This window comes from Phocoena phocoena, chromosome 14 (genome assembly GCF_963924675.1).
Source record: "Phocoena phocoena chromosome 14, mPhoPho1.1, whole genome shotgun sequence".
In the NCBI taxonomy this organism is placed as follows: domain Eukaryota; kingdom Metazoa; phylum Chordata; class Mammalia; order Artiodactyla; family Phocoenidae; genus Phocoena; species Phocoena phocoena.
The window spans coordinates 81,666,152-81,690,781 of record NC_089232.1 but is presented as its reverse complement, the minus strand read 5'-3'; the positions used below and the strand labels follow the sequence as shown (position 1 = coordinate 81,690,781).

General features: G+C 51.0%; 1 protein-coding gene across 6 annotated transcripts in view; it reads left to right on the top strand.

Annotated features, from left to right (window-relative positions):
- The window catches only part of LPIN1 (lipin 1), a 120,980-nt gene extending 96,586 nt beyond the window's left edge, over positions 1-24,394 (top strand). For 4 of the 6 annotated variants that reach the window (XM_065891053.1, XM_065891056.1, XM_065891055.1 and 1 more), the window contains 7 exons: positions 4,703-4,829; positions 6,082-6,230; positions 6,589-6,675; positions 14,050-14,202; positions 19,304-19,418; positions 21,023-21,126; positions 24,227-24,386. In XM_065891053.1, the coding sequence (XP_065747125.1) occupies positions 4,703-4,829; positions 6,082-6,230; positions 6,589-6,675; positions 14,050-14,202; positions 19,304-19,418; positions 21,023-21,126; positions 24,227-24,386 (895 nt within the window). Of the gene's footprint in view, positions 1-4,702; positions 4,830-6,081; positions 6,231-6,588; positions 6,676-14,049; positions 14,203-19,303; positions 19,419-21,022; positions 21,127-24,226 lie in introns of all 6 variants that reach the window. The other 2 variants (XM_065891052.1, XM_065891050.1) reach the window with 1 other exon arrangement.
- Positions 24,395-24,630: the final 236 nt, after the last annotated feature.

The window sequence follows — 24,630 nt, the reverse complement described above, 5'->3', positions numbered from 1 at the left end:
TCTCTTGTTGCGGAGCACAAGCTCCAGACGCGCAGGCTCAGTAGTTGTGGCTCACGGGCCTAGTCGCTCCGCGGCATGTGGGATCTTCCCAGACCAGGGCTCGAACCCGTGTCCCCTGCATTGGCGGGCAGATTCTCAACCACTGCGCCACCAGGGAAGCCCTCTATCCTCTTTATAGCTTAGAGGCCAAGCCAGTGGCTGACCCAGAGCAGGCATGTCCTAAATGTGCTATTACTGAACTGATGAGATTTTTCCAGTATATTGTTGTTTCCTAGGGGAGGCAGGCTTAGATTTCCAGTCCTTGGATTCCTGGCCAGAGCTCTGTATCTTAAACTATTTTATTTCTAGAACTCATTGTTGGAAATAGAAACTCATGTAGGTGTCACGTAGGAAACAGTCTGATTTCTTTCTTGTCCTCTGTGGAGAAGAGCGCGCAGGACCTGATAAAACTCTGCATGGCAGGGCCGGCTCTCGGCTGGGATGCTATCACAGGACACCCTCTCTGTTCCCCCTGGTGGTGCCCTGGCGCTGTTCCTTCCCACCTGACCCCCTGCCGGTCTGCCCTGGACAAGGGAGCAGGGTTGAAGAGCTTGTGTGTTTCTTTTCCAATCTTCCCCCTCCATCTCTGGCTCATTCTCTGGGGAGGGGCTTTCCAGCACGGTTATCTGGATACCTTCCCCACCTGGAATTTTGAGTGTACCTTGAGTGAGCTTGGAGGGGAGAAGGCAGGTGGAGCTCGGGCTAAAAATGCGCAGTGCTGAGGGGGTGTAGGAGGCCGCTAGGATAGAAGGCAGTGGGTTTTCGGTAAGTAGGTGTTTGAAGCAGCAGGATGTACACGGCAGACTTTGGAGTCAGGCAGATCCGGCTTGGAGTCCCGGCTTTGGGTAAACTCCTTTCCATATCTGAGGGAAGGAACTAGCGTGCTGTCCGTTCCCAGAGCAGCCAGGGAGGGAGACACAAGCAAAGATGCCACTCTTCTGTCCTGAGCAGTTTAAACCAGCAGTTTGGCTGTACTGGAAATACCCTGCTCTCCTGGGGCTCTTTTTGAGACCCTCTGTGTCCTGCAGTAATTTCCAAGCAGAAGAGGCAGCATGGGCTGGGACTTTGTCACTCTTCTCTATGATCTTTGGCGAATTCATCAGCCCCTCGGTGTTTCCTCCTTCATCTGTGAAATGGGCACAAGACTGACACCTACACTGCAGGTGTTGGCTCATCTAATCCTCACGGCAGCCTCATGAGAAAGGAGGTGCAGAACGTAAAACCCAGCAAGGCCACATGGGCTGTGCCTGCGGTCAGGCGGGTGGGTGGCTCTGTGGTGGCCTGGAAGACACAGGCTCATCTTAACCATGCATTTGCAAGTGTTTAAAATTATACTCCACAGTATGGGCCAAATGCAGGATGTCCGCCAAATCCGGCCTGCGATATGCCAGTCTGAGACCTGGGGAAGGCTGGCCAGGGGCTCAGAGAGGTTTAACAGGGACAGAACACGACTGTGGCTGTGTGTTCTTCTCCTTTCCAGCCGCATGACCACTCCCGGAGGCCGCCCAGTGGGCTGAGGGTGGAGGAGGCAGCAGGGCGCTCCTGCAGCTCTTCCTGAGCTGGAACATCGGCTGACGCAGTCCATCTGAAGCACTTCGGATTTTCTTAGTATCTGATATGATCCTATTCAGATGTTGACAGAAACGCTCTGCCCTCTTAGATATCTGAGTTTGACTGTTGGCCACTCTGAGTTAGTCAGGCTACATTTTTTTTTACGAAACCTGAAACACGAAGAATTGACTCTTGCGAAAAGGATTTGAGGCTCTGAAAAGTCTTCGTGTAAAGTCTCCTGAGCAGTGTACATCTTTTCATTTTTACTGGCATCCTAGTCCCCTAATTAGATTCATGCAGTTGACTGAAAAAAAGTGTCGGAGTGCTTTCCTAATTGACAGACTTGTGATTGACAGAACAGTCCCTGAAGTCTCATAATTGAGCAAACAGCTTGTCACCATGCAAGTCATTAAAATACCATCAAAAACTGAACACTGACAAGTGCGAACTTCAGTGTTGTTCACAGCTCCTTGGCTGAACACAGACACTCGAGTGAGATGAGCCCTTTTGTTTCGTTCTGTCGCTCCTTGCAGACGCCGCGAAGCCAGTGACATTAAGAACTGTTGCAGGAGTGGGGAAGGGGGTGGCCAGGTCCACAGATGACCGTGCCTTCGCCCTAAGCCGACACCGCCAGCTGAGGTGTACAGCTCCCATTGCCGTTTCTGTATCTGTGTTTTCCTTTCCACGCTCCGTCAAACGTGGCATGCTGCACCGATCTAGGGGTTTTGGTTTTTGTTTTAAAGCAGCCGATGGAGATAAGAGCTCTTGTGCCTTGCTTCCGCATCCCACCAGCAGAGGCTCACATCAGTCTGTTGCCACTGAGAGCTTCAGTTCACATTTGGATCTCATTTCCCACCAAACTGTTTGCGTGGAACGTAAACATTTTCCAATTCAATGAGGGGCCTGTAGCTTCATCTCCTGGGTTCCCACCCAGGCACTGGTCAGGCCGCTTGGCTCCAGGACCACGTGTACCCGTCTGTCTGAAAACCAACCTCTAGGTCGTTGGTTGAAAAGGATCAGCGTTGTTTGTAGGATCGACAGGGGTCGGAAGGGGAAGGGACGTTTGTGTCATTTTACAGATGAGCCTCCGAGGCCCAGAGAGGAATCCTGTGGTTGTGAGGCCTTTCCTGGGACGCCTGTTTCCCAGTCCACTTCTTTCTGTCTCGTACCTGCCGGCCTCCGGGATCTCTTGGTCGGTGGGATGCCGTTTGCTCCCCTGCACTTTAAGATGAGGAAGTCTAGTCTGAAAGAAAATAGTCTGAGCAGGATAACATAGCCTGAAGTTCCTGGGGTTCAAACCCGGGCTTCTCAGGTCTCCACTCTACCTAGAAGCGGCCCCCAGCGTCACAGGTGTAGATTCATTCATCCAGTTGTAGCTTAACCCCGCCACGGACCGACCGGGATTCTAGGCTAACGTGCTCTTTCTTTGTGGACATAGTCACCTGTCCCCACGGCTCGTGCACCAGGGCTGTGTCCCCGTGATGGCCAAGTCTGTGACTCCAGCCCAGATTGTTCTGTGTAGCTCCTGGACCCCTCGTCCGGCTGCTCTCAGATGTCCTCTGCCTTCTTAGCATAGCACTTGTCCATCTCTGTTGTGATTGTTCAGACAGAAAGCCCCGGGGAGCACAGGGGCCAGGCTGCTTGCTGTATCCTCCACGCCTAGCATGGTGCCTAGAGGCATCGGTGGCACGAGCTCCAGTCCACCAGCCCGCAGCCCACAGGCTGCCCCTCGTAGGGCCCCGGGAGCAGGGGTCTGAGGAGGGGCGGCTCATTCTGGACATGGAAGGAGCCAGTAGAAAGAACACAGAAGCGGGGTGCCATGTAATGGGGTCTTCCCTCTTGTCTGCCCTAGTGCGGGGCAGTATCGGATTGTAGGAACTGCTTCTGGAACGAGCACATGGGGCAAGAAAGCAACAGGCTGCAGAGGAAATACCCAATCATTTCCTGGTAGAAGGGAAGGGAGGGCGAGGGGGCAGGAGTTCACTGAGATGCAAAGCTAAGATGGAGCCCCGTGTGCCTGTCTTGCATAAAGGGATGCGCTGAGCCAGAAGCTTTGCGGGGGGCGGTGGCCGGGGGGGAAGCGTGCATCCCGGGAGTCAGGCGGGGCCTGCTCTGGGGCTGCCTAGCTTTCTCCGTTTAGCCTAACAAACGTCTACGAAGGACTTTGCAGGGAGTTAACGGCATTTTCAAAGAAAATGGTCCCGGGAAGCAGGTCTAGTACTGCTGGGATGGGGACTATGCCATAGCAGGATTTGAATCCAGGGAACAGCTAATTGCTGACATGCCTTATCTGAGCTATTTAAAGCAAATGAGCCTGCTTCTCACCCGCACCTCCCAGCTCCGACCACGTGGAAGTCCAGAAGCGCTCGGAGCGCTGGATCCTGTGCTGGTGAATGAGGTGCGGCTCTTGCTCCTGGGGCAGCCTGCTTAGGGGCCCAGGGGAGCATCGGGGGGCCTTGCTTGGCTCCCCCGGCACCTGTTCGTAAGGCCTAGAGGGTCCTCGTTACCTGGGATTGTGCGTTTGGAGCGGTGTGTACCGGGAACTGGTCAGCTTGGACGTGCAGGAAATTTGGGCTCCTGTGCTTGGCCAGCAGCCTGGGACAGGGCAAGAGAGGGAATGTGAGCATCCTCCAAGGCCAGGAGGGAGCTTGAGCCCGCTGATCAGGACGGGAGCCTCCTGGTTTAAAGTAGAGTGATGATGACAGGGTGAATGAGGAGAGGCAGTCCCAGATGAATAATGCAGGAGCCGCGTGGATGGCGTTAGTGATGGCCTCTGGTCAGTGACCACCACCTGATGGGCTCCGTCATTGAGTCCGGCCTGATGCATTTTTTTTTTTTTTTTTTTTCTTCGCGGCATGCGGGCCTCTCACTGTTGCGGCCTCTCCTGTTGCGGAGCACAGGCTCCGGATGCGCAGGCTCAGCGGCCATGGCTCACGGGCCCAGCCGCTCCGCAGCATGTGGGATCTTCCCGGACCGGGGCATGAACCTGTGTTCCCCGCATCGGCAGGCGGACTCTCAACCACTGCGCCACCAGGGAAGCCCGGCCTGATGCATTTTTAATGGCTACCCAGATGTACTTCCTAATTGGCAGTTACATCATTGTGTGTTCCAGAATAAAGCATGAGTCATCCTCCAGTGAGGAGGAACACGCGTCCGCCAGGCTGCCCAGCACGAGCCGCCCCCCGCTGCTGTCCAGCGTTGGCTACAAGAAGACCCTGCGCCTCACGTCAGAGCAGCTGGTGAGTGTCCTGTCCTCCCCCTCCACCACGCTGCGGGCACTGACCCAGCCACGGCCACCTGGACTCAGTGGGTTCAATGATCCGGGCGTCCCTCCTGTGCTCTGTCTCCGGCTTCAGCTCTGGCACCTCTATCCAACTGCCTGCCGCCCCGCTGCGACCTCACACCCCCCTTTTGGTGCCTCCGGTTCGCGCCCCACGTCAGCTCCTGTCTGGGCTGGCTCCAAAGCATCATTTCCCCTGTGCCGGTCCTGCCGCTGCCCTGGAGGCTCCTGTCTGCAAGTGTTGGCGGAGGGCGGCCTGAAGGCATGAATTTATCCTGAGCTGTGAATGCCTGAGAGCCCAAATCTCGCAGGGCTGTTTCCACTTTTCCAGAGATGTTTGTTAAGTCAACCGCATCTCCTGAATTGGGGGAAAAGGAGGACTTGTGATGGGATTCGGAGAGCTTCCGGTAGCAGGGGACCATCCTGGTCACAGTGTCCTCTGCTCTGTGGCCGTGCCACCAGTTTTAATCCCTGGACCCTGTTTCCCAGGAGCAGACAGCGAGCAGGTATCTGCGCTCTGCTGCTCTCCTAGGACTTCGTGGGGGCCAGGCTTAGTTGTGATGGTGTCTGATGGGAAAAGAGAACGGTCAGGCCTGACACCCTGCACCGCTGGGGGCGACCTGGACTCCTGCCCCCAGCTGGCTCGCACTCGAGGGCCCCGGTGCCGAGATTCAGAACCGCTGAGAGGGGATTCTGCGTTTGGAATCCGGTGTGATTTCCTGGGGTCTAGCTTCTGGGCTTGTGGATATGAGATGTACCTGATAACTGAGACTACTGCTTTCTTCCAGTTTGTGTCTGTGTATTAACTAGTACTCGTGGCTGGTTCGGGGAACGTATTTTCACCCTTGACTTAGATTCGTCTCCCCAGCCATGGCCCTTCGTACTCAGACGTGGCCTAGTAAACGCATCCCGGTCTGAAGTTGTGATTTCCTGCGGCGACCCTCAGAGCCCGTCACTTACAGACCCCAGGGGGCGTGGGTGAGGGTGAGCTGTGCTACGCTGGGGCCTGCGAGGGGGCCTGGGGTTCAGGTTGCCCAAGTCCTGGAAAGACCAGTCCTCCTCGAGAGCAAGACAGGGAAAGAACTATACGGTGGCCTAGGGTGGTGCTTTGACAAAAACAAAATCCGGATCCGGTTTCTTGTGGAACAGAAACCGAATATCCGTCTCTCTGAGCCTCGCCCTCCAGTGGACACAGAGTGCATATCTTTCAGAAAAGCCTGAAGTTGAAGAACGGACCCAACGACGTGGTCTTCAGCGTCACCACGCAGTACCAGGGCACGTGCCGCTGCGAAGGCACCATCTACTTGTGGAACTGGGACGATAAGGTTATCATCTCTGACATCGATGGAACCATCACTAGGTGGGTCCCGCCGACGCGGGGCCGTGGGACCCCGGGGCCTGGAGCCAGCGTGTCAGTTCCTCTTTCCGGGGCGTCGTGGAGCTCATGCAGTTCAGTTTCTGGGGCGGTCGGTGCCGCCCACAGCCATAGCTCCTTGATTTAAACAGCTGCAGTGGGGGATTGGGGGTCGCTTCCCTCTGGGGCGGTGGCTCCCTGACTTTGTTGCTCAGTTTCGGGGTTTCCGTCCAGAGAGCAAGTCGTGCATCCCATTTGCATTTTTTAATGAGGCATTTGGTGCGATGAGTCAGAATGACTTTTTTTTTTTCCCCTTTCGCGATGCCCTTTTAACTTTATTTTTCCTGTCTCTGTTTTTATTTAGATCAGATACTCTCGGCCACATTTTGCCCACCCTTGGGAAGGATTGGACCCACCAGGGCATCGCCAAGTTGTACCATAAAGTGAGCCAGTAAGTACCCAGCGAAGTGCTTGCGGCAAATCCGCACACGGAACCTTTGCCGACGGGCTGACTTACAGACGGGTACCCCTTGGCCAGGGAGGGTGAGCGCGTGGTGAATCCCGCCAACTCCAGATCTGAATTCAGTACCAAAAGGCAAGAGAGGAAGTGGCCGGGGAATTGCAAATGGACAGAGGAGGAAGGTGGTGGCAGCCTTAGGGGAGGGCCTGAGGTTCAGTTCATACTGAGGAATGGCGCAGATAGTCGGGTGAGGACATGGTAGTCTCTGATGTAGACCAGGGGAGTTATTTTAGGCTGAAAAGGTCCAGATTCTAAGCAGGTTTTGTGGGCCAGCCAGCAGTGCACACCTTGCCCACCTGGTCCGGGGAGCGCTCTGCCGAGGGGCCGTACCTGGGACATCAGTGTGGGAGGGTAGATTTTGAGTTGCTCTCGTGTGTCGGGTACATTTGTCACTTCACTTAACTCTTACAGTAGTTCCGAGAAGCAAGTAATATCATTTCTAGGTTTAGAGGGTTAAAACAATTTGTCCAAATTCCCGTAGCTGCTAAGAGGCAGAACTCACCGAAACCATGGTCGGCCTATAGCTCCAAGTGCAGTACTTCTGCTCTGGTTCGTCTCCAGGGTTCAGAGCCCTTGGGGTCCCCATCCCTGCACCACCACCAGCAGGTGCTTGGTCCCACTGTCTCCATCTCTCTGTGGACTAGAGTCTCCCACGTAAGTGAAACCTCTCTGTCCTCCAGTTAGTTACAGCCGGGAGGTGCAGACATGGTCTCTGGCCTGCTGGGCCTCACGCTTCGGGTTGGTGGGGCACGAGGTGCCTGGGAGGACCTTTCCTCCTGGTGGATTCAAAGCTTCTCACTTCTTAGATGCCCAGCTCATTGATTTGACTTTCCTTTTCTGGATGGCTTCCTTAAGAAATGTTAAAAGTAATACATGCTTCTTTGAAAAAAATAAATAAGAAAAACGAGAGAAATATAAAAGTACAAAGGTCACATCTTTCTCCTTGTCTTACCGATAAGCTGTAAGTTATCGGCTACGAGTATTATACGTTCTCTACCAGTGGAACCACTGTGACCGGTTTGGTTCCGTGTATACTGAAAATTCATTTACGTGCTCCCTCGCCCCACGTGCACATTATTTAATGAAGATCCTTCTGTTTCATTATGTGTGAGGTTTACCTCGTTCTTCTTAACTGCAGTACAAAATTCCATGCTGTGGGTAAACCACCCTGCATTTAACTAGTCCTCTGTTGGTGAACGCGATAGGGCGTTTCCAGTTTTTCACTCTTTCCAATAGTGATGCAATCAGCATTTACGGAAAGTCCTTATTATGTACAACGAGCGTACAGATAAGTAGAGAAGGTACGACGCTTACACAAGGGCCGCTGTAAGGTGGATTCTCAGAAGTAGAATTGCCGGTGGAAGGCCGAGCACACGGAAAGGTTTGGTCGATATTCCCGAGCTGCCCCCTGAGAGGTTCTCCCGGCCTCCCTCCTGTAGGCGGTGTGTTCAGGGCCTTCCCCGCCACCTCCGCACGGCTGACTCTTTGCCTCGAAGGATTAATCCACTGATGAGCTGCCTTGACTGGCCTCACACTGAAAACTGTCTCTATTTTTAGTCGAAAGAAACCCCTGTGGGTCAGCATACAGAGTCGTTCACAGCCTCATTCATTTTGGGTTTTGGAACATAAAGCTATTCCTGTTCTTACTGTAAGGTTAAAAAAAGAAAAGGCACTGTGTTTTGCCGGTTTTTTTTTTTTTTTGGTTTTGATTTGTGTCTCTCTTGGGTTTTCCTAGAAAAGGTATCTTCTTGAAAAATAAAGTTGCGTAGCTTACCAAAGAATACCTGGTCGTTGTTTTGGTTCGATTGATTGATTTAGAATGAGTCCAGTCTGTGGGTGAGGACCCGAGAGTCACAGACTGCTTGTTGTGTTTTCCTTTTGGTTGAGAGGAAGGAGCTTGACACTTAACTTGTTCACTGAGTTTGACGTGTGTCCTCAGTGGCACCCGGACGGTTAGACCAGTGATGTCCTGGCCGTCCCCCAGCTCGGCCGTCGCCTTCAGGGCCTCTGTACGGGAGTAAGGGCAGCCTCCTTAGCGTGGCTTCAAGCCCTGCGGTTTCAGGTCAGCTTCCGCTAGTTCCTGATCTGCTGCTGCTTCTCTGCAGGCCTTCCTGCTCGAATCCAGTCTGACTGTTCCCCACCCCGTATCCATCGTTTTCTCATCTTCCCACCTTTGCTCACATGGTGGCTTCTGCTTGGCGTGCCTTTACTTCTGATTTTTGCCTCCCCCAGTTTTTCAGCCTGTAATGCCTGGCTCAGACCCTGTGGTCCTCACCAAGCCCCTTCTTCAGGCCAGAATTGGTGCCCTGGGCAGCCCTACGTCCTCCTCCTCTAGGCTTCCTGATACCCAAGGGCTCGGCTTGGCTTGGTGGCCTTGGTGCCATCCCAGAGTTCTAGCCCAGGCTGGACGTGGTGTCGGCTTTCGTAGCTGGTTAGAGCGGATGCCCATCCAAGCAGCGTCTCACGTGCTACCTCCTCCAAGTCTTCAGCAGCCCCAGCTGGGAGAAGGGCAGGGACGGACTGAGAACTGGCAAAGGCTGGGTGGCCGTTTCTGTTGGTGTCATATTTGTGATCACCCAGAGATGTATTTAGAGAAATGTTTCGCATGACAGAGTACCCGGAGGAAGGGGCCGTTTAATTGAGTTTTGGACTGATCACTCTTCCCTGATGCTTCTTTCCTTGCATTTGGGTACCCCTCAAATTTTATGCCCTGCAGTATTTTTCTAACGGAAAAACCAGTCTTGCAGATGACCACTTGCCTGGAAACAACAGAAAATGAGGACCATTGTATTTATTTTTTGCCAAATGTAATGACTCGTTTGAATAAGTCAGCCCATGAGAAATTACGTGTCAGGTTGGTTATCACCTTGTTCGTAGAGAGGATGTAAAGCTCAATTGGTTATTGATTTTAAAAAGCGGACTTGGTTATTGATTAAAAGGAGCTATAGCAGATACGAATAGAAGAGATGTGAAGCTCCCACGTATTCAAATATACGTGTCCAATAAGTAGAAGGAAAATAAAGCAGGACCGTTTCCTAAAGTATGTAGATCATTGAGCCAGTGGGGGTTTGCGGGGGGCTAAGTATGGACAAAAACTGCTCTACTTTCCTACCTTCCTGGATAAATATTTTTATGTTCACGTAACCGGAAATCGGCGGCCCCACGATTTAGCGGGAGGAATGCTTCCTGGGTTTCCATGGATAAATTAGTTCATCTGTGGCCTGCGGAATGCATCGTCTGAAGCTGAGATGCTGACGACGGGGACCCATCGTTAGCAGACTCATTAGCATCTTGCTTCTTCTCCTGCCCACAGCGGTTCTTTCTTCCCCTCCCCTCAGGTCTTCCTAAGTTATCGCGTCATCGCTGTCTGCCAGGAAGGGAGAGGGTGGTGTGGCGAATGGGAGGGAGTCGGGGACCTGGGCTCTAGGGGCCGTAGCCGTCGGGCCACCACAGACCTTCCGACCCGTCCCCTGCTCGCGGCTTTGGCTTCCTCATCCCCGAAGGGCGGAGTTGGATCCCACCATCCCTTCGGTCGGTCCCTGCTAGGCTGGCGGCACTGCGCCGCTAGGTCGGGTGGTCAAGTCAGTCCCGAGCCCGCGTGCGCTGTTCCAAGCCAAGGCTCCGTGAGAGCCCTGAGGATGCGCTGAGCCCGACCACAAACCCTCTGTGCACCGGGCGCTGTTCTGGGTGCGCTAGGGGGTGCTGCTAGCCCCTCCCGTCGGGCACCCTGTGACCCCCAAGAAGGACCCCTACAGCACGCCCCGTAACGAGGCACTGGGGCGGGGCGTAGTGAGAGAGGCAGATTTTACAGACGTCAGTGAAGGAGAAATGAATTCTGATTGGAATGGCGGGGAATCAAAGAAGGCTTCAGCGAGAAGGTGGCACCTGAGCTGAGCCTTACTGGGTGAGCAGAGTTTTGAAAGAGGGGAAGGCTCATCACAGGTGGAGGTAGCAGTGGGAAGAGGGGCTGAGAGATGGGCAGGTTCGTGGGGGTGAGGAGTGCTCACAGAAAGGAGGTCCCGGTGCAGGGGGCCCGCGGGGCAGGGGGCTGGCGGTGCAGAGGCCCCGGTGCAGAGGCCCCGGTGCAGGGGGCCTGTGGTGCAGGGGGCCTGTGGTGCAGGGGGCCGGCGGTGCAGGGGGCTGGCGGTGCAGAGGCCCCGGTGCAGGGGGCCTGCGGTGCAGGGGGCCCGCGGTGCAGAGGGCTGGCGGCCTATGTGACTTGGAAGTTGGCTGGCACCAGACAGCAGGGCCCGTGGAGGCGGGGCTGAGAATGAGCCTGAGTTTGGCCCTGAGCTTTCCTTTCTTAAGGTGGCAGGCGAGTGCCCTTCCTCTAGGGCTGCAGACAGGGCTACCGAGTTCCCTTTCCTCTACATCACTGTCTTTCAGTGGGGATTTTACCCCCCATGGTGTGTGGCAATGTCTGGAGACATCTTTGATTGTCATGACTGGGGCGTGTCATTGGCAACTAGTAATTGAGAAACTCCAATATAGAAGCTTACCTTGGAAAATTAAGTAGAAGAGGTAGAAGGTTACCCAAAGGGAATCTTTCCAGTCTATTTCAGTATCTCTCCAGGCCTCTAAGAGGGATGTAGAGATTGGGACAAAAGGAGAAAATCATTTGTGCCAAGCCTGGCCATGGAATGATTCCTTCTTTTTGTCTCTGGCGTTTCCCCAGAGCCCTGTTCTAGTTGCTGAGATGTCGGAGGGGTAAGTGTGACCCACGTGTGTGCGTTGCACCTCTGTTCATTGGTACCTCTTCGGGCAGGGCTGTCCTTCCTGCCCTGGGGTCCCTCGTGGCCACCTTGCTCCATCCCGTGTCCTGTTTCCGTTATAGTTGGTCCCGCAGTACACGCTACTCCTGCAGGGAAGGGCTGTGCTGGGCCCCTGAGCACGCCCAGCCCAGCCTGGCTCGGGACTGTCCGGTGGGTATGCCTGCTGCATCCTGCTACTGGCTGCCCTTCTGAGCGAGGGGTCTTATCCACGAGGGGTACCGTTGAGAGTAATCTTTCTGGTGACTCTCTGCCACCTGAGTGACTGATGGGAACACCTGGCGTTTCACGCAGCTTTCACCGGGGTGAAGGCTCTGGAGAGGTGATCCCTGCTGCCACCAACAGGCATTTCTCCCGTTAGGACGTCCTCGAGCTGCCTTTCCAGCTACGTTTAGCAACGGCCTTTGAAGCAGAACACTTGTGTGGTGAGGACAGCCAGTGGCAGGGTCAAGCCGCGAAGCATATTTGCAAACCAAGCCTTAAATAAAATTAGCATCTCAGACCCCTGCAGGTGGCAGCTTTTAGGACTTTGATGTGAAGAGCTATATACAGAAATAGTGATTTTTTTAAAAAAAGATTGCATTAATTAGACAGCTCAGATACAAAGATGTTTCATTAAAGTGCTTGCTTGATTTTCAGATGCATCCCTGTGTTTAAAACAACCTGCTATTTCTAGATTCTCTTCGTCCCAGCACGTTCCTGTGTCTTGGTTTTAAAGAACATATTATTAGGCAAATCTCGAGACAGGTCCTTTGGCCAACACGAAGTATTCACTGTGGAGCAGTAAGTCGGATAGGAAGCGGGTAGTTTGTATTTACCCATCAGCAAAGATTTACAAAGTGTCTGCTACTTGCCAAGCACTGTTTTTGGCGCTGGAGTTAACAGCGAGGAATGAGACAAGGTCTCCACCCTCAGGGAGCTCATGGATTAATGAGACACAGTCAAACACGGGGCTGTCGTGTAATATTAGTGACCGGTGGTGCATGAGGAAAAAAGCAGAGCGAGGGCTTAGTGCCTGGGGTGAGCGTGAGGGAGGGTGTGTTTTATTAGCTAGGCGGACGAGGGAAGGCCCGCCGAGGAGGTGCTGTCTGAGCAGGTCTCGATGAGGTGAGGGGGCAGGCAAGCCCGGAGGTCTACGGGAACAGTGTGCAGGCAGCAGGAACGGCAGGTGCAGGAAGGGGTGTGGCAAGGTGTCCAGCCCGGTGCCAGGGAGCAGATGGGGCTGGAGAGAAAGGCAGGGACCAGGTCTCAGTGGCCTTGCGGGTCCCGGCGAGGAATTTGGATTATATCTGAGAGAACTGGCAAGGCTTTGGAGAGTTGAGTATTAAGTTTTCTTTCTCTGTGGAGGCTCGGCGGGGGGCAGGGAGATGATGGATGCTGTTGCAGGAACAGAGGTCAGAGGTCCCACTGGTGGGGGCGGGGGGACTGAGGGGCGGCACGGGGTTCATGATGCTACGGGTGGGCTTCCAGGGGTGCCTGGAAGCGTTTGAGGTACTACTCGTGGGTCTCTGATGGGTAATGTGGTGTGTGCCACTGAATGTATTGCTCTGGAGCTTAAGAGAGGGGTCTGGGCTAAGAATGTAAAGTTGAGAGATATCAGTGTACAGATGGGGGCTAAACATTTTTTTTCATGTATTTAATCCAGTATATTAAAATCCTACCATTTAATCATGTACTCGATATCAAAACTCTGAATGGGTGGTATCTCATATTCTCTCTTTATAGTAAGGCCTTGAAATCTGGCCTATATTTTATATTTGTAGCACAATATCTCATTTCAGACTCCTAAGTTTTCAGCGGTTCAAAGAAAGGGACATGTAGTTCTTCTAAAGTAATAAAGTTGTGTTTAACAGAAGAACCCTCCTGTGATCTGTTTCTTCACTCGTGACACTTCCGACACCAGATGTGTGGCGGTTTCACACATTTCACAATTCCCAAGTTCTCTTCAGACACCAACTGGGTGTCCAGTAGTTTAATTCTGACACTAACTACCTAGTTAGCGCAGACCCCACGGGTTAAGGGCTCATTCCCGCAAGGCCGCCACAAATTCAGACACCAGTCGTAAGTGGTAGGTCCTCAGCTTACCCACACTTCTGCCTGACTTGGCTACAAAGTGAGGGTTCCCACATGCCCTCCCCAGGTTTGATGACGGCTCATAGGACTTGGGGAAACGCATTCACCGGTCTGTGTTATCAGGGTATTATAAAGGATACAGCTGAGCAGCCAGATGGAGATGTATGAACGGTCCGGGTGCAGCTAAGTTGGACAGTTTGATGCCTCCAGCCTCAGTTTCCCTAACTGTAAAGCGAGAGGAAGACACCTACTGAACAAGGTTCCCGTGAGGATTAAACCGAGTGAGGCCGCGAGGGTCCTTTAGCAAACGGCAGGGAAAGGCGTTCAGGCTTCTTTCACCATTAAGATTTTCTAGAACGTGGCCTTTTGCCCTTCCTCCTGACAGATACAGATCAGGGTTTGTGCACGCGAGATGGCCCATCGTGTGATGCCGTTAAGCGGGAACGTTTCATCTCTTTTTCAGAAACGGGTACAAGTTCCTCTACTGCTCCGCACGGGCCATCGGGATGGCGGACATGACGCGGGGCTACCTGCACTGGGTCAACGAGCGGGGCACGGTGCTGCCCCAGGGGCCGCTGCTCCTCAGCCCCAGTAGCCTCTTCTCTGCCTTGCACAGGTGAGGGCTCAGCCTGCCCGACCCCCGCCCCGCCCCGCTGGGCCGGCTCGGGACCCCTCTCCCGCTCACCGGAGGTTTTGCCAGAATAGCTGCTTTACTCGTCCTCCCAGCTGACACCCCCGCTCCGTGCTGGGCCCCGGAGGAGGTTCAGCCTCAAGTGCGGGTCTGGCCTCATCACCCATCAGCATCCTTCACTGGCTCATCACGGCCCTCGGGAGAAAGCCCGAGGCCACGAGCTCGGCATCACGGGCTCTTCACCACTCGCCTTGTCCTTCTCGCCCATCTCATTCTCTCCGGGTTCTGGGATGCAGTCGTGCTGAGCTGTCTCCGTTGTCCAGAGGGATGGTCTCTGCTCTGAGCCTTAGCACGTGCTGCCCTCCTTCGTGGGGAGCTGCCCCTCTCCCTGCATCGCTGGCCTGAGTCTTAGTGACTCTGAGAATCTATCTGTGTGCTTTCCGTCCAATCAGGGACCTCGGCTGGGTCCAGTGGCCCCTCTACCAGCCACCATCACCACCTGCCTGGCCTGAGACCTCCCGTAATGAGGAGTCCTGGTCACACCGTTTATTTTTATAGACCACCAGCCCAGTTCTTTTCTTTCATTGGTTATTTTTTAAAATATTTATTTATTTATTTATTTTTAACATCTTTATGGGAGTATAATTGCTTTACAATGGTGTGTTAGTTTCTGCTGTATAACAAAGTGAATCAGCTATACGTATACATATATCCCCTCCTTCTTGCGCCTCCCTCCCTCCCACCCTCCCTACCCCACCCCTCTAGGTGGTCAGAGAGCACCGAGCTGATCGCCCCTTGTGATGCAGCTGCTTCCCACTAGCTGTCTCTCTTTTACATTTGGTAGTGTACGTATGTCCGTGCCACGCTCTTACTTAGTCGCAGCTTACCCTTCCCCGTCCCCGTGTCCTTGAGTCCATTCTCTACGTTTGCGTCTTTATTCCTGTCCTGACCTTAGGTTCATCAGAAGCTTTTTTTTTTTTTATTCCATACATATGTGTTAGCACACATCATCTGTCGATGGGCACTTAGGTTGCTTCCATGTCCTGGCTATTGTAAATAGTGCTGCAGTGAACATTGTGGTACATGACTCTTCTTGAATTATGGTTTTCTCAGGGTGTATGCCCAGTAGTAGGATTGCTGGGTTGTATGGTAGTTCTATTTTTAGTTCTTTAAGGAACCTCCATACTGTTCTCCACAGTGACTGTATCAATTTGCATTCCCACCAGGAGTGCAGGAGGGTTCCCTTTTCTCCACACCCTCTCCAGCATTTATTGTTTGTAGACTTTTTGATGATGACCATCCTGACCGGTGTGAGGTGATACCTCATTGTAGTTTGGATTTGCACTTCTCTAATGATTAGTGATGTTGAGCATCCTTTCATGTGTTTGTTGGCAATCTGTATATCTTCTTTGGAGAAATGTTTGTTTAGGTCTTCTGCCCATTTCTGGATTGGGTTGTTTGTTTTTATGATATTGAGCTGCATGAGCCGCTTGTATATTTTGGAGATTAGTCCTTTGTCAGTTGCTTCGTTTGCAAATATATTCTCCCATTCTGAGGGTTGTCTTTTTGTCTTGTTTATGGTTTCCTTTGCTGTGCAAAAGCTTTTAAATTTCATTAGGTCCCATTTGTTTGTTTTTGTTTTTATTTCCATTTCCCCTCTAGGAGGTGGGTCAAAAAGGATCTTGCTGTGATTTATGTCATAGAGTGTTCTTTCTGCCTATGTTTTCCTCTAAAAGTTTGATAGTGTCTGGCCTTACATTTAGGTCTTTAGTCCATTTTGAGCTTATTTTTGTGCATGGTGTTAGGGAGTGTTCTCATTTCATTCTTTCACATGTAGCTGTCCAGTTTTCCCAGCACCACTTATTGAAGAGGCTGTCTTTTCTCCATTGTATATTCTTGCCTCCTTTATCAAAGATAAGGTGACCGTATGTGTGTGGGTCTATTTCTGGGCTTTCCATCCTGTTCCATTGATCTATATTTCTGTTTTTTGTGCCAGTACCATACTATCTTGATTACTGTAGCTCTGTAGTATAGTCTGAATTCTGGGAGCCTAATTCCTCCAGCTCCGTTTTTCTTTCTCAAGATTGCTTTGGCTCTTTGGGGTCTTTTGTGTTTCCATACACATTGTGAAGTTTTTTGTTCCAGTTCTGTAAAAATGCCATTGGTGGTTTGATAGGGATTGCATTGCATCTGTAGATTGCTTTGGGTAGTATAGTCATTTTGTCAAGGTTGATTCTTCCAATCCAAGAACATGGTTTATCTCTCCATCTGTTTGTATCATCTTTAATTTCTTTTATCACTGCCTTCTAGTTTCCTGCATACAGGTCTTCTGTCTCCTTGGGTAGGTTTATTCCTAGGTATTTTATTCTTTTTGTTTCAGTGGTAAATGGGAGTGTTTCCTTAATTTCCCTTTCAGATTTTTCATCATTAGTGTCTAGGAATGCAAGAGACTTCTGTGCATTAATTTTGTATCCTGATACTTTACCAAATTCATTGATTAGCTCTAGTAGTTTCCTGGCAGCATCTTTAGAATTCTCTATGTATAGTATCATGTCATCTGCAAACAGTGACAGCTTTACTTCTTCTTTTCCGATTTGAATTCCTTTTATTTCTTTTTATTCTCTGATTGCTGTAGCTAAAACTTTCAAAACTTTGTTGAATAACCGTGGTGAGAGTGGGCATCCTTGTCTTGTTCCTGATTTTAGAGGAAATGGTTTCAGTTTTTCACCATTGAGAACGCTGTTGGCTATGGGTTTGTCATATATGGCCTTTATTATGATGAGGTAAGCTCCCTCTATGCCTACTTTCTGGAGAGTTTTATCATAAATGGGTGTTGAACACCAGCCCATTTCTGATGGCCCTCTCCCCTTCCCCTTCATGCCCGCATTCAGGACAGCCAAGCCAAACTAAGTCTGGCCTCCTAGTGGGGGGCAGGAAAGCAGCAGCCTCCCTGGAGCTGGGGGCCCAGGGCAGTGTCCTGAGCTGCTCTCAAAGCAGTGGATTGAAGTTTGAGACTTATAATCATACATTCACTCATGTGTCTCTGTATAAGAGTCCTGAGATGTAGACTGTAAGGCCCTTTTAGTGCTAAGGAGGGTTCTGGAATCCATAGAAGGCCATGCAGAGCCAGGACCAGCCCCTGGGCCTTCTGACACTCAGTTTGGGGCTCATCGGCATCATCTAAATTACGTTTTGTTGAGGCGCCGAAGAATAGTTCAAAAAATACACGCAAGGCATCTGTCGATAGATAGATACATAGCTAGATACGCAGTATCTCTGTAATATACGCAAGCTGAAAGGGGCCCTCGAGATCATCCAATAATCAGACAGTGAACACCAGCCTGCCCACGACCGAGATGAAGCGAGAGGATGTGCTCTCACTCCACCCTCTGAGCCGTAATAGTAACTGCTATCCCTGGATTTTGCGTTAGTCATTCCCTGCTCCTCTAAATAGTTAGCACGTGTATGTGTGATCCTAACCAGTATGTTGAATTGTGCACATTTGTGAACTTTATGTAAATGAATCATATGTTCTTCCGGAACTCACTTTTACTGCTCAACGTGACGTTCCCAGGATTGTTGAGAGTCGCTGTAACTGGCTCGTCTTTGCTTCTGTGTAGGTCCCGTTGTTAGACTCCACCACAGCCCGCTTATCTTTTCTGCTGTTGGTGGGTGCTTGAGCCGCTTGTGGTTTTCTGCTCTCGGGCGCAGTGCTGCCTGTGTGTGTCCTCTGGGGGCACCTGTGCAGTGTGCTCCAGGGTACACCCCCAGGAGCAGGATTGCTGGGCCACAGAGCATGCACATGTGTGGTCTTCTTTGGCCATGGCAAACTGTTGTCCAAAGTAGTTGAACCAGTTCGTACACCAGAAGCAAACAGTGCGAAGTGTTCCTTCCATCGGCTTTACTTTCTTACCTACACGTTGTCAGCCGTTTACATTTTTGCTACTCTGGTGGGTAAGAAATGTCTCTTTCCACGCGTTTATTGGCCACGTGGGCTTCATCTTCTGTGAAGTGCCTGTTCACGTCTGTCCCTTATTTTCCTTTTGATTTGTAAGAGTGTTATAGATTGTGCACACGTAGCCTTTGTTACGAGCGCTACAAATATCTTTCTCCAGTTTATGGCTTTTGATGAACGTAAATCTGAGTTGCCTTTAGTTGAACAGATCATTTCCCCTGTAGTTGTGTTCTTTCTGTGTGTTGACAAAGCCTTCCCAGACTGTGGGCCTGAGGAAAGTCTCCTGTATTTTACCTAAAGGTGTCGCCTTTCACGTTGAGGTCTGTAATTCACCAGGAATTGATTTTTGTATATAGAGTGCACTAGGGGTCCATTTTCTTTTTCTTTATACCTGTGTGGATATTCAGTTGTCTCAGCACCATTTGCTGAAGAGAGTGCCCTTCTCCTCTGCTTTGACTTTGTCGTCGTAGTCATAAATTGAAGGCCCGGAAATGTGTGCCTCCGTTTCTGGCCTTCGTTCGTCTCTATAGCGATTTGAGTCACATTCCATAAAAACATGCAGACAACAACCTGGTGAGAGTTTAATTGAGATGACAGTGAATCTGTAGACCAATGGAGAATTAATATCTCATTATAATATTGAATATTCCAATTCAATTGTATGGTATATTTCTTCATTTAGTTAGGTCTTTGCTAATATATTGCAACAAAGTTTTTAACTCATTTAGAATTTTTGCACTGGCGTTCCCGAGTGAGAGTGGCCCACACTTTCCCCATACTTTACTACCTCTTGCGGTTTAGTTTTTGAGGTCATGCTGGCCTCGTGAAGTGAGTCAGGAGAGGTTTTCTCTTCCTCTGTGCCCTGGAATTCTTTGTTCCTTGGATGACTGGTGGAAGTCTCTGTCGAAATCACTTGTCTGGGGTGTTTTCCTTGTGGGAAGACTTGAAAGTACGGATTCACTTTCTGTCTAGCGCTTCTCTGGGATGGCTTAACCGACTTACGCATATTTAACTTCTGAAGATACGAAAGAAAGCGCTCTTAGTATCCCAGCACCTTTGACGGTTAAAAGTAGTTTGATGCTAATGAAGCCGACGCTCTCGTGCTGACCTGTTATTTATTTGTTTTAACAGAGAAGTGATCGAAAAGAAGCCAGAGAAGTTTAAAGTCCAGTGTTTGACAGACATCAAAAACTTGTTTTCTCCAAATACAGAACCCTTTTATGCTGCTTTTGGAAACCGACCAGCTGTAAGTAGTAGTCGGGTATATACGAATTCTTGAAATTACTGTCTGTTCAGATAGCCGTCGTCTGAAAGGCCGGCCTAGACTCCCACGTGAAGCCAGATTCTGCTACTACTAGGAATAACTGCTAAGGAGCCGCTTGCCTACGTCTAAAGGCAAGGAGATCGTCATTATTTCGTGGCATCTAGTTTTCTTTGAAGGTGGGCTTGTGGGTTTCAGTTTGAAACTAGAAACTTTAAATTCCAAATTGCTTGCTAAATTAGTAAAACAAGAACATTAAATAGGATTAGATCCTTTCTACCGGAATGGGACCACAGAGCACAAAGGTGAATTCAGTGTCTCAAGTTTTAAGAGTGTTATTTCCTATCGTAAAAGTAGTACTTTGAGATTTTGTGCATACTTCCCAAATTTGCTAGAAGGGTCAGCATTCTGGAGAAGGTAGTTGGGTACTTACTTCCCAGTCAGAAAATTCTCCTGCTTTTGAAACTCATGCCCAAGAAAATGGGTCACGGAGTAACCTTAAGCAATGTTAGAATTGCAGGGGATGTAGTAGGTGGTTTACTTTTTTTTTTTTTTTTTTTTTTTTTGGTGGTACGTGGGCCTCTCACTGTTGTGGCCTCTCCCGTTGCGGAGCACAGGCTCCGGAGGCGCAGGCTCAGCGGCCATGGCTCACGGGCCCAGGCGCTCCGCGGCATGTGGGATCTTCCCAGACTGGGGCACGAACCCGCGTCCCCTGCATCGGAGGCGGACTCTCAACCACTGCGCCACCAGGGAAGCCCGGTGGTTTACTTTTTAACTCAGTTCTCGAATAGAGGGGTGAACTGAGGCCCAGAGAGGACAACGTACTTACTAGTTTCACATCCAGAGACATTCTTTCTCTACACTACTTGGAGGTATTATTCGAGTTTAATGAAAGTTTTTACAAATTGAAAGTTTGTGGCATCGAGCAAGTCTGTCAGCACCATTCTTCCAACAGCATTTGCTCACTTCCTGTCTCTGTGTCACATTTTGGTAATTCTTGCGATATTTCAAGCTTTTTCATGATTTTATACATTACGGTGATCTGGGATCAGTGATCTTTGATGTGACTGCTAGGACTCGCTGAAGACTCGGATAAGGGTTAGCATTTTCAGCAATAAAGTGTTTTTTTAAACTTTTTTTTTTTTTTTTTTTGCGGTACACGGGCCTCTCACCGTCGTGGCCTCTCCCGTTGCGGAGCTCAGGCTCCGGACGCGCAGGCTCAGCGGCCATGGCTCACGGGCCCAGCCGCTCCACGGCACGTGGGGTCTTCCCGGACCGGGGCACGAACCCGCGTCCCCCGCATCGGCAGGCGGACTCTCAACCACTGCGCCACCAGGGAAGCCCTAAAGTGTTTTTTGTATGCACTTTTTCTAGACATAAAGCTGTTGCATACTTAATAGAGTACAGTGTAGTGTAAACATGACTTTTATATACACCGGCACACCAAAACGTTCGTGTGATTGGCTTCATCGTGGTGTCTGGAACCGAACCCGCGGTAACTCTGCGGTCTGCCTGTATTTGTATCAAATCTGAAGTATTTGTATTTACGATGAACTCTTTTCTTCTCATTACCACTTTACCGAATGTAGGATGTGTACTCGTACAAGCAAGTGGGAGTGTCCCTGAACAGGATATTCACCGTCAATCCCAAAGGAGAGCTGGTACAGGAGCACGCGAAGACCAACGTCTCCTCGTGAGTACTGCGCCCCCTCGCTGTCATCGCCGTGTCCTTGCCTGTTGTCGTCATCTTGACCTTGGAGTGGTGTTCCACAGTCAACAGTATATACCTTTTTAATCCTTCGGTGCCTATATTTTAATCTTTAATTCCTACAAGGAAAACATATGTTAGCGTCTCGGATTTTGTCCAGAACCTAACTTTCGGACAGCCCGCATTATTAAATCAGATCCCCACCGGGTCGAAAATTTAAACGAGCGGTTAGATGCTGCTGCAGAGTGGAATGGCATGAATTTGAAAACTACTGGCTTCCATTTGCCGAATTCGTTTTGAAAGCCTAGAATGCGAATTAGAAATGTAGCCAGATTAAAATATCATGAGAAGGTATATTTAAAGATGAAGAACCTACGTAGCCCTTCACGTTACTGACCTGTAATAACATTCTCACCAGAAACATGGCTATGTGACGGTAAGAATTCTCGTATTTTTGGCCGAAGCGCATTCTCCCCAAGGCCGTGGGCTGAACTGGGTAACTGTTTGCAGTGAGGCCTCCTGGCTGGCCGGGAATCTCCCTTGACTTGGATATGTCTCTCTTTGGGTTCCTGACTTCTTAGAGTGGAGCGTGTTTCCTCAGCTTTGCCCACTGGGTGATGTCGGGCAGACAGGTGTCGTCCTGCCTTGTCCGTTTCAGAGGCCGTACCCCTGTTGGCCTGATCCCTGCAGACCTGGAAAACGGCCTCTGGCCTGAGCGACCCCAGGGGGCCTGCTGGGGCCCTCCTTATGTGGAGGAGTTGGACTGGGGGAGTTCGGGTCTAGCAGCTTCCCAGGGATTGGTTTTTTTGTTTGATAGAGATCGAGGTTCCCCTAGGGCAGATTTTCACTTTCAAGATGATCCTTTTACCCATTGGGAGTCTAATCCAGCTTAAAGAGGATAGTTCCAGGCTAGAGGGCACCCTGGGGTCTGCCTCCCTCCCCCCATAGCCAGGCCAGGACCTAAGTAAGCAGTTCCCAGGGTATGTGGGGCGAGAGGGGAGTGGGGGAGCCAGGACCCGCCTCCATCCTTCACAAGGGGAGGCCGTGCCGGTGCTGCCTGATGGGCAGAACGACAGCAGGCACTCTTTCTTCCACACGCCTTTCCTTACGGTTTCTCCCTCTCCTGAGTTCTGAGCGGCCGCCCTGATAACATCTCAGTTCCCTCTTCTCCGTCGTTCCCCACATGAAAGTCTTTCCTCAGTCTCGAGGAGAGAGCGGATTTCCATTTAGGGTCAAAAGAACTCTCAGCTGATGGCACACTGCCCTGAAGTGGCAAAGGTTTCTGCCCAGGCAGCAGCCCAGTGGCATGTCTTGTCATAAGAGGTGTTGAAAGGGGGATGCCAGCATCTACGAAGGTCTGCCCAGGAGGCCTCTGAGGTTATCCCGTTTGCTGAGACGCTGGGGTAAAAATGCACGCTTTGCCCACGCCTTGGGGGAGGAAACTTTATTTATCGCCAAGGAATGGTGTCTTCTTCTACCTAGACCGGGAGATGTGATTCTCCCTGTGGGAGAGAGACTCTCCTTCCCCAGTTTAAGCACACACTTTTCTCTGGTGGTACCAAACTCGGTACCACCATTTCAGAACCAAGTGGGTGCTTGCCCCTTGGAAGCTGGGACATTGTCTCGGAGAAGTCAGGGGCCCATGCCGATGGGGGGCTTCCGTGCTTTCCTTCTTGGCATTTATGGCCAGCAGTGTGTGAGCTCTGCCTGCTCTGAAGGAGCCCCGTGCGTGCGTGGAGTGTTGGGCCGAGAGGCACAGACGGAGCTGATGATGAGCTGTGAACTGCCCCCTGCAGGGAGGGGCCACCTTCCAGAGCCACAAAACTCAAACAGACAGGTCTCCAAGCCAGAGGGTATTTTAAAATTTTGTTTTAATCCCTAGGAAAGACGATTCTTGCTTATTAAGAGAGATTTTCCCCGGTTTGTGCAAGCACAATGTTTCTCATAAGTTCTTTGGAGGTCCTTTATTAAATACACACACACTCATCCTTATTTAAAAGTTATTTTATGCCTCAGAACATGCTAATTCCTTGAGTTTGGATTTCAAAAGCCTTTTTGGTTCTTAGCAAATTAGAGCTGGAGAGGGACCGGCGGCTGTCAGGGAGGACTCCGAGGATGTGCAGGGAGGCCTGGGCTTGTCACAGTTTCTGGTTGGAGGTGCCCGGAGGTCTGAGAATGCATATCAGTAGAGCAACTTTCTTTTGGTAGTTCTAGGCCACAGAAACTAATATGCAACATCTTCTTGGGAATACACAGAAAACAGAGTGAGAGAGTCTTGCAGGGAGCGTTGAGAAACACTGATCAGGTCCAAGTCCATATTCATAAGGACCTGAGGCCCAGAGAGGGCAAGACACCTGCCCAGGGTTCCACAGCAGTAAGGCGGGAATCTTGACCCAGGTCTCTTGACCCTCATGCCAACCATGGCTCTTTTTCCTGAGGCTAACAATTAGCCAGGGCGAATTATTTTGTAGTGTTCGTGATTTATTGTTGAATAAATTTATGGAGCATTGGCTCACATTATTTTACCATGGCATACGTTATCTGATTTAATTCTCACGTGAGCACTGTGCACGGTTTTCATTTTCTCCCTTTCCGGTTGAGGGAATCGTGGCTTAGAGAGATGAAGCCACTTGTCGGAGGCGGCGCAGCCCGTAAATGGCAGAGCTGAAGGTCAGATTGGAGTCTCCTAACCCCAGGGCCCAGCGCCCTTTCATTGCACAGTGAGACAGTCTCTGGGTGGCGCTCCGAAGATGTGACTTCTCTGTGATTCTTGTCTCCACTGCCCCCAAGGCGGGCGGCTGTACGTCTGTCATGCTGTCTCGCTCCTGCTCCTTTGAGTGAAGTCAGGTCACACCTGCCTTGCCCATGAGGCCGTCTCCGATGCCCCTCCTTGGCAGACTCTCCGATTTCCCGTTAATTAGTGAGGGATTATTCTAGAACAGCCTCCCTCGTGTTAAGCATATGGTCCATTCTTGGGGGTCCTGGATCCCTCCTGACTCCCGGGCACCGCTCGGGGGGTACGTGCTGGTGTCCCGCGTGGCCGAGTGTCCCTCCCAGGCGGTGACGTTGTCCATCTTCCTCCCAGGTATGTGAGACTCTGCGAGGTGGTCGACCACGTTTTCCCCTTGCTGAAAAGGAGCCATTCTTCAGACTTTCCCTGTTCAGATACATTCAGTAACTTCACCTTTTGGAGAGAACCACCGCCACCCTTTGACAACCAGGACATTCATTCTGCATCAGCATAGTACGTTCCGGGCCACTTCCTGGCATCCTGTGGAAATCAGGCGCCCCCATTAAAGGATAGGTTTGGGAACCTGCAGTCATTTGCTTACGAGCAGAGGAGCATTTCTCTCCCGGTCCCCCTGGCCGGGGTTGACATTTCTAAGTGATGTGTACGTCCTAGACGGAGCGTCGGGTGCGTCCCTGGTGGGGAGGCCATGCCCGGTTGAGGCTTCGAGCCTGTGGCAGCGCTGCCCTCCCCAGCCTGCT